Genomic DNA, 9,185 nt, shown 5'->3' with positions numbered 1-9,185 from the left:
CTGCATGTCTGTGCATGTTGTGTTGGGAAGAACAAGCTGGTAGTGAATGACAGGATTGCAGTCAGTTGTAGATAAGATTAATAGTAACCATTGCTGCATGCAAGGGCCCAGGCATTGCTTTTGGTAATATCCAACCTAAGAGTGGCATAAACCATCATCTTCCTTTGGGCCTGCAACAGAATCCCAAAAAGGAAATATCCAGAAAAAAAAAAAATCCACATTCCTTTTGAAGTGTGGAACAAAGCAAAGCAGAAGACAAAAGTTGTTAAAAAAAGTGTTCTTAGAGAAAACGAAGTAAGTTTTCTTTAATTATGAAGTGCCATGTTGCACTAGGCCTTTACTCTCTGTCCCATCCTCAACTCTTGCTCTGACACAGTGAGAAAACAATTTCAGCTTCACCTGGAGCTAAGGCTGCAAAAACCTGTGGCACTCTTACATTTGTACACTTTAATTGCTCATACTCCTTCTCAAAACAGTCCCCTGCTATTTGTTGCAGCTCTCTTGAGTGCAGACAGGTTAAGAATAAATTTAATTTAGCATTGACATAGTCACATGCAAGGTAGGGGGTTAAATGTGTTCCTGTGCCTCTGAAATGTCAATCTTCTGTTCAGAGATGAGGAGTGGTTTTTTTTCAACATATTTGAAAATAGTCTGAGAAGCTGGTTATCACTAAAGTAATGAAATAACTCATATGTGAAACCATGACATTTAATTAGCCCTTAGTATAGTCACTATTCCACATTTAAATACTTATACCAAAAGAGATTTCTTGGACCCCTTTTGTAGTAAAGCAAATGCACAATCACTTTTATTATAAAAATAATCCTTAGGTCAAATAGGAATACAAACAATAATTCCACAAATACACATTTACAAATCTGTAAGATAAACACTTATGGCACAGACAATATAAATATCCCTGTACCTTGTTTCTGTGCAAAAAAGGCAGGCTAGTTTTAGTCAAAAAACAGCCCTTTTACATTTTCTGTACTTCTTCTGATTTCAGTTAAACAGAAGGATTTTCAGATGAGATGTCTGAAAGTTCAGCTTCAAGAGTCAAGGAAATACTTTCACTTTTAATCCAGTTAAAGCCCAATAAGATTTTTCCTATCTTCTGCCAAAATATTCCTTCCTGTTCTTCAGCCTACATTTTTTGGAAGAGGAGGAAAATTTCAAGTTCAGTAATTTTTTTTCACAAGCAATCACACTCTGGTAGAGAATTGGACCCAAATAAAGTCAAGCTGCACTCTGAAGCTAAACTACCACCGTAGGTTTCAGTTTAGTTTGTAGTAGAATCTCCATTACACATGCTTTCCTTGTAGCTGTCAAAAATAGTTCTTCAGAAAAACACTTTTCTTTCTCTTGAAGCCTTTCACACAGTCCAAGAGAAGGCAAAATCAAGTAAGAGGTAGATATTGTTCATCCTCCTAATTCCCCAGAGCTCTCCATTTGAATTACTCTGTTTTAGGACTGTAGGAGATACATGTATAGAGCAAGTTTTATGTCTATCAAGTAGTGATTGACTTACACCCCTCACATCCTGTGGTCACTGACAACATTCAGCAACGTGCTTGAGGAATTCATCACCGAGTTCATCACTGAAAAACCTCATGCAATGAGGGCATCTGAGTTCACCCTGTGCCCTGCCTTCAGATCCCAAGTTTCCATTGTCCCCAGGAGGAGAAGCTTGTTCAGACTGTGAGTTTGTTCTTCTCGTGCCTGTCTGGCCTGGGCTGTTGCCCCGTAGGTGTTCGACATTCGTCTGAACATACAAATGATTTTGGTTACCAGCATGAACTCTGAAATGGCTACTTGTGTCTCTCGAGTCCTAGAAAGAAAAAAAAGAGCTCTTGAAAAAGATGCAATAAAATACATTTTTTAATGGGTGATATTTTATCACCTTGATCTGAAACGCCACTCAAATGTTTATCTGAGGACTTGTAAATAAATTATTAATCCGTTTTTAAGCAGTGTTATTAATATTGTTGTAAAGAAGGTTTGTAGAGAACACAGAATACAGCCAGTGTGCTAATTTAAAGATGCCAAGAGTCATGGCTGTCCTGCGCCTTCTAAGAATTCACCCTTCCAATGTTGATCCAAAAGCAGAAGAAAAAGGGACTGGAAAGGGGTGTTACATCTGAACTGGGAAGCATCTCCACCAATGAAACAATTGAAGTTTTTGATAGCTGCTGAAACTGTTTCAGAAATACTAAGATATTTTTAAAATATATTTAAAAGTATATTTTAGTCCCAAATCCTGTTGGCATGCTTAAATTAAAGAAGGAGCATGCTGCCTTCTTACCTGTCTTCTTGCTAGCTGGTGTTGAAGACATGCAATTTCTGCCTGAAGTTCTTGTATTTTACTCTGTGCTCGTTCTCTGTCTGATCTCTCAGATGTGAAATCGTCTTTATAAACCAGGACCTGAAATAGAATTATTTTGTTAATATTTTATACATTAGAGCATTAGCAGGTTAGATTGAAAGCTGAGACTGATTCCTTTGTTACTTATTCCAGAATGGCAGTATTATCTTCTCTATCATGTGTATATTTCAAACGTGTTTGTATTTCTTTTACAAATCTTTCATATTCTGTATTAAGGCCAGCAGAACTGCATGGGGTTCTTTAAGTAGTGAGTTTCCTTGAAATCTGTGTTGTTAACACCTGTGTAGCCAATTGTGCCCAGACAGGCAAATGTCCAAAAAAGAAATCCCTTTTTCCCCCTTGGACTTCAGTGGTCTGGGAAGGAACTAAGAATTCCCATCTCTAGGAACAAGAAACGTAATGACCTGTTGCTCCAGCATTTGTATGCGCTCGTTATCTCCTTCACTAGCCTTCTTCATGTCTTCCAGTTCTCTCTTGGTTTTTATGCACTCATTCATTTTCTCTTCCAGTAGTTTGTTTAACCGGAATATCTCCTTGTGCATCAGGTCAGAATTCCTTTGTGCTGGAGCTCCTCCATGGTGCTGCTCCAGCTGTGACTTCATCTCCTTCAGCTGCAGGTGGAGGCGCTTCACGTACTCATCCCTGCTCGCGTCGTACTTCTGCCATTTTGCATTTAAGTCTTCCACCTGAAAGTTTATCCAGGAGAGGCATGAAGAACAGGGAGACACAAACTTCCAAGCTTTCATAGGCTGTCTGTAGGTGCAGGACCAAAATCCTCTAGGGGATAATGCCACATGCTGCCTCGACCCCTGAGGGTGAGTAAGGCACTGTACAGGGGAGCAGAGATGATTGTGCAGACTCTCCATGGGCAGCCTTCCCATCTCCCAGTCCAAAGGGACAATTATTAAATAATATGGAAAGGGAAGGATCTAGTGGGCCTAGATCCATGAATACTGATCCATGGAAGGAGTATGAAAATTTTTTTCTGCACTGTATTTTTGACAGCAAAAATCCAGTGTGTTAGAAATTATGTAATAAGTTGTTCTTAGCTAAGGGAACAAAAACTGTGTGCTGCGTTGAAAGGACTAAGAAAAACTGTCTTGCTTTGTAATTGCCATGTAGTTAGATTAACCAGCTCTATTCCAAATTTATTCTAATACAAAATAATTAACAAATATTAATCTATATTAAAAATGAAAGTACTCACGTGAGCTACTTTTTGTTTTAACATCCTGTTTTCCTGTTGTAAGTTGCAGATAAGAGCTTGAAGTGAAGTTTCATTGTCTAAAAGCTGTAATTTTCAGATAAAGTCAGGTGTTACTTTAACATAAAAATCTCAGATGCTGTTTAGCTGTGCTGTTAACTGGAAGTAATAATTTTTTTTATTGTGATGTGTAATGACATACATCTAGGTTTTTATGACCTTGGTACTGCTCTTAAATAAACCTCATGACAACAGTGTTTAAGAGTTTACACAAAACTACTTGTCTGGAGTGGGAGAATATATGACAAAGGCACAGATATGCCTTCATCTTGCTTTGTTATTACTGTCAATTTTGGCCAGTACTAGGAAGAAATTACTGAGGGGAAAAAACCCTGCTTGCTAAATAATTGACTAAAATGATACCTCTCTTTTACAGTTGTGACATCTGCTTAAAAAAACCCCGGTGTACGTGAGTAATATAGAACACTTTTGTGCAAAATTCCCTAGAATCAGCTAGTAATGGCATCTGAAATTTCTCCTCTTCAACAGGGAAGTCCCCACTCTACAAGGTTAGCTTCTTATTGCATATATCAAAGTCAATCAAGTTTCCTGTCTATCAATTACACATTAAATATGATAATGCCAAATGCTTCAAGTCTCTTAAAAAGTCCTTTTTTCTTCTATCTACTCAACCTCTATTTCTTACAAGTAACTTACATTAAGTTTTCTTTGGAAACACTTCTGGGATGTTTGAGAAAGCAGACATGAGTATGTATAGGATTCATCACAACAGCACAGATGAGTGGTCATGTGGAAAACAGCATTACCACGGTGTAGCAGTAAGAGCAGAAGTCAGAATTATTCATTTTTGTGAGAACTGTCTGCAGCACCCTACTCAATGCCCTGATCTGTTACTAGAGGCAGCACTGCTAATGTTATTTCCTTATGGTGTTTTAATGAATTACCTCATTTTAACAAATGTTTAATGAATGTTTAATGAATGACTCTCAGCCATCAGGACTTCTGGAACAACAGAACAATGATCTACCTTTACCCCATGCTGAGAACTTTAACTGAAGCCTCAGCAGTCGTTAGCAAAGTACACTCAAATCCAGGTGTTTCTTTGTGCCCTGCAGTAGCCCTTCTGACACTGTCCTATTATGAAGCTTTTTTTTAAACATTCCTCCTGAAGAGAAGCATTGCCCTGCACTCAGAGGGCAGGGGGAATCCCAGAGGAAAAAAAAAAAAAAGGTAAGACACCTTGACTCATATTCCACTAACCAACTTTCTGTAGGTCTGTACTACGTGTGCAAACCAAATCCTGATCCAAGAAGACCACACATTACAGAGTTCTTAATATAAATACTACTTTGAAATATATCTACTTTGTTTTGTGATTTTGATATTTAAATTAAGTAATCATGAGAAATCAGCTTCAAAATCACAGCACCATCTAGTGCTGCACAGAAGCAGGGGTGGTATAAGGTAGATACTGTCTCCTGTGTATTGCGGGAAGAACTGTGATCATGGAATTGCTGAGGTTGGACAAAACCTCTCAAGTTCTTCTCCTCTCCAAAAAAAGCCTCTGGTGATGAGAGGCCAAAGTTGAAGTGGTAGACAACTGCTTCCATAGGCAGAATTATTTACCATTGCCATGGCAGTCTTAACACCCTACATGAAGTTATTTAAAGGGCTCTTCTCACCATTCCCCAGTTACAGCTATCATACTGTAATTAACATCTCAGAAGCTAATAAGATTTTAAAGACACATACACTAGCTGTAAGCATACCTGATTAGATCTTTCTGTAGGTATCTGGTCATCTGAATTCCCCTTCTCTTTCCTTTGCTTCTCTTCTAGACATTTTGCCAGATGTTGACACATTTCTGCTGTGGATGCTAACTTGCGTTGAAGCTGGTGAGTTTCATCAGTGAGTGAACGGCACAAAACATCACTGGTGGCCTGAGCCTTCTCCCTCTCTGCCAAAGTCTTCTGCAGTCGTAAGATTTCTCTCTCCTTTTCATATGGAGGCTGATTTATCATCTGCTGTATCTCTCCATTTTTCTCCTCTAGCTGCTGATTCAACTTCTGCACTTCCTAAACAGAGGGGGGAGGGGAAGTTATTTAAAAGCAAAATAAAGTCAAAAGCCAAAATATATCTTAGACTGACTTCAATATTACAGTAATTCCTTATTGCTCCTGTACTCATTGCAAACTACTTAAAAAGTAGACTAAATCAATTTCATTTCTGTATGATCACAAGACCTTGGAACTGTTGGAACAATCAATCAAGAAGTGCTCAGGCAGCCATGCAAGCACTTTCTAATCAGCAGAATGGAGGAACAAGCAGCAAAAAATCAGGAAGATGTTATGACTATACAGCACCAACAAAAATAAGAAAGTAATTTAAGATTAATAACTGTGGAGACTGAAAAATACTTACAGGTCCTGTACACTAAACTACCAGATAACAGAGATTTTCCTCAACAGAAAAAAGGAACTGTTAAGTCATCAAATCCAGTGAAGTGCATTCACTGCTTGGCACTGTCACAAGGACAAAACAGAGCAACTTTCCCACCTAGGAAAGGATGGGAATGGTTAAGGTAAGGACAAACAAGCAGAAAATATAAAATATAACCCATGTGGCAGCAGTGGCTCTAGTTTGGCCACAGCTGACTCCCAGGCACATGAGGGGGTCTGACACACCCCTAGGAACATCTCTGTACCTTGTTTCTGCATCTCCTTGTCCTGTCAGGAGCTCTAAGGGACTCAACCACACTGCACTAACATCTCTGCAGGTGTTTGGAGAAGGAAGAGCTTTGCTTGGTGACTGGTACAAACCACCTGTAGTTCCATGCACCCGACAGGCACTGGTTCTGGCTTTGTAAACAAACCAGCTGGTTTTTACACACCCCCAAGAAGCAGCAGGTGCTGGTACCAGAAACCTCTGCAGCACTGCTCCTCCAGAATCGAGGATCTCTGGATGCCAGAGCAGGCCGTGAGAAACTACAATCCCAGCTCTACCATCCCAGTTCTCAGGAGGGCTAATAGAGCTGCAAATCACCAGGAACACTTTGCCAGCACACTGGCCTCTGGCTTCACAAAAATGTCTTTTTTATTTTGGTTATTATTTAGTGCCAATTATTTCAGCGTTCTGATGGGGCACAGCATTTTATTCTTTCAAGAAATAAAAATCAACATCTGACATAGATAAACAGCACTTGTTCTTATTACTGACATTTCCATTCTTTAGCTTCATGCTGAGTGCTAAACTTCCCCTTTAAAGATATTCAGCATCAGCCTTTCAAATATGTTCAGATACCATAGGTTTGTCATCTGTCTGCGAAGTGTCAGTGGGATCATCTCTTATAACAAATTTCCAAACATGAACTTTTTAATATGTATTTTAAGTGAGTGTCATATGTGGAAAATGTTTTGTATAAGCATTAAGTCAAGAGACTACTTATGACAAAAACACTTGTTTCAGTTTTAAGTACTGCTGCTCAGTTTGGAAATTACTTCATGCAGCTTCATCTAGAAATAAATGCTTTAAAAATCTTTGAGAAATTCAGACTGAACCTGGGAAAGTCTTAATGACAGTAACCAAAACAGCACTTGTGCTGGATGGGGAGGGATGCCGTTTTCAGGTTTTTTTTTCTTTCAAGAAAGGTACTGATTTCGCTAATCCATCTCTCCAGACTTCTCAGTTACTTCTTCAAATATGAACGTGCTACCTCACTGTCAATACAAAAATCCATTTTTAAGAGCGCGTCAAACAAAACACTTTGATAGAAAAATTCGTGGCATAAGCTGATTATCTTTAAGAAACTGTTGTAACTAATAAATTCATGGAGTTTTTTACTGTTTTTCTTTCTCCTTATGAGAGAGGATCTACAGCGCCCTGCTAACTTTTTGGTTTAGCATTCTATCGTTTGCCTTTTTGAAGGGAACGCAGGGGCGCCACCTTCGGACACAAACGGGCGAGTTGCTCCGGGCACCCGGGGACGGATGGAGCGGGCATCGCTCGGAGGGGCTCAAGCCCTGCTCGCTCAGCCGCCCCAGCGCCGCGGGGGCAGAAGGCGCGCAGCCTCCGCCCTGCTCCCTGCGCGCCCGCGGCTTTACCTGGCTCAGCGCCTCCACCCTGCGCGCCGACAGCCGCTCGCTGTCCCGCAGCTGGCCGCGGCTCTGCTCCAGCTGCTCCAGCAGGCTCTCCACCAGCGAGCGGGCCGGCTCCGCGCCCGCCGCCGCCTCCCCGCCCGGCGCCGGGGGCTGCCGCTGCCGGGCCAGGCTGGCCCGCAGCTCCCGGATCGTGGCCTCCTTGGCCGCCAGCTGCAGCTGGAGGTGCTTCAGCTGCTGCGCGGACTCGTAGTACAAGTTGCAGATTGCGTTGTACCGCGGCACTTTATTCTTCAAGCTCCTGTTTTCCCGGTGCAGCTTCTCCAGCGTCTCCTCCACCTGCCTGAAGCGGGTCACCAAGGGGTCTGTGCTGCCGGCCTCGCTTACCGAGCACATGGCCGGGGCAGCTCCCTTCTGTTCCTTCTCCAGGGCGAGCAGCAGCCCGGACAGGTGCATAAAACCCCGGAGCGCAGCAGAACCGAGGCAGCGGCTTCGCTCTTCCGCCTTCCCCGCCGAGGGAGGAGGCAGCCGCTGCCTTTAAGGGCTCGCAGGGCCCGCCTGTGCCGCTGCTGCTTTCTGCGAATGGGGCCGGGCCGCGCCGCGCTCCGCCCTCAGGGGAGAGCCCCGGGCGGGCCGGGCGCGCTTTCCCCCGCGTTCCGCGCGGGATGCGGCCCCGGGGACTGCGCTGCCCGGGGAACCCCGGCAGGGGCGAGCGGGAGAAGCGGCCCCGGGGGCGGGGGGAGAAACCTGGGGGCGAGGGAGCGGGAGGCGCCGGGGGCACGGGGGAAGTCCCGGCTGGGCGAGCGCAGCGCGGGCCGGGGCTGCGGGAGGGCCGTGAGGGGAGGGCGCTCCCGGCGCGCCGAGGGTCCCTCGGGGGCTGGCGGGCTCCGCCTTGCGAAAGCCCCGCAGCGCCGCGTCCTCCCGGCGCCGCTGCGGGAATTCCCGGCTCGGAGCGGGACTTTCCCCGCTGGCGCCGACCCTCGGGCTCTCCGCTCTCCCCGGCCCGAGCCCCGCGGCAGCAGCAGCAGGAGAGACGCCCAGGAATCCTCTGATGGCGTTGTGTGTGGCGAGGGGATGGCTCTGCTGCCAGGCACAGCAGCACGTCCCCCTCACAGGCCGCGAACCTGTGCAGGTGTAGGAGCTTCCTTAGCAAAGACTTCCAACAGACCAAAATCTTCGGTGGTCTGAATCTGTGTAAGTAGCCAGCGTTTGTACTCTCAGGGTGAGTTGGTGAGAGCAAAACCAGCTGCTGGCACTGAATAAACTGCTGCCCACCGGGGCCCCTGTGGTGGAGAACTTTTTTATTGGCAGCGTAGAGGCAGAACTTGTTAATCAAGAATATCACTGTCAGGGAGTAACGCTGGTGTACATATTCATACATAAACTGGACTGAGAGCAAGCATGCTTTGGATTGGTTTAGTTATGTCCACGTTACCATTCTGATGGAACCAAGTGTGAGGAAAGAGCCTTAAAGCAGTACAAA

At 44.1% G+C, this 9,185-nt stretch overlaps 1 protein-coding gene across 1 annotated transcript; it reads right to left on the bottom strand.

The window, feature by feature from the left end:
• Nucleotides 1–690: 690 nt before the first annotated feature.
• TNIP2 (TNFAIP3 interacting protein 2) lies at nt 691–8,216 on the bottom strand. Its single transcript, XM_064418860.1, has 6 exons — nt 7,709–8,216; nt 5,378–5,683; nt 3,591–3,674; nt 2,788–3,069; nt 2,303–2,422; nt 691–1,828 (listed from the first exon to the last, which is right to left on the bottom strand). Exons 1-6 carry the CDS (start codon nt 8,156–8,158, stop codon nt 1,547–1,549), a joined length of 1,524 nt encoding a protein of 507 aa, XP_064274930.1. The 5' UTR covers nt 8,159–8,216; the 3' UTR covers nt 691–1,546.
• Between the last annotated feature and the right edge of the window lie 969 nt (nt 8,217–9,185).

This window comes from Passer domesticus, chromosome 4, assembly GCF_036417665.1.
Source record: "Passer domesticus isolate bPasDom1 chromosome 4, bPasDom1.hap1, whole genome shotgun sequence".
Lineage (NCBI taxonomy): Eukaryota > Metazoa > Chordata > Aves > Passeriformes > Passeridae > Passer > Passer domesticus.
This window is presented reverse-complemented; position numbering and strand designations above follow the sequence as displayed.

What these genes read in the sequence shown, in the direction of transcription:
- TNIP2 (XM_064418860.1), bottom strand. Translation starts at nt 8,158, where the DNA reads ATGCACCTGTCCGGGCTGCTGCTCGCCCTGGAGAAGGAACAGAAGGGA. An exon ending in CTACAGAAAGATCTAATCAG is followed by an intron (nt 3,675 to 5,377) that starts GTATGCTTACAG and finishes TGAAAATTACAG; the next exon opens with CTTTTAGACAATGAAACTTC. An exon ending in TACAAATGCTGGAGCAACAG is followed by an intron (nt 2,423 to 2,787) that starts GTCATTACGTTT and finishes ATTCTATTTCAG; the next exon opens with GTCCTGGTTTATAAAGACGA.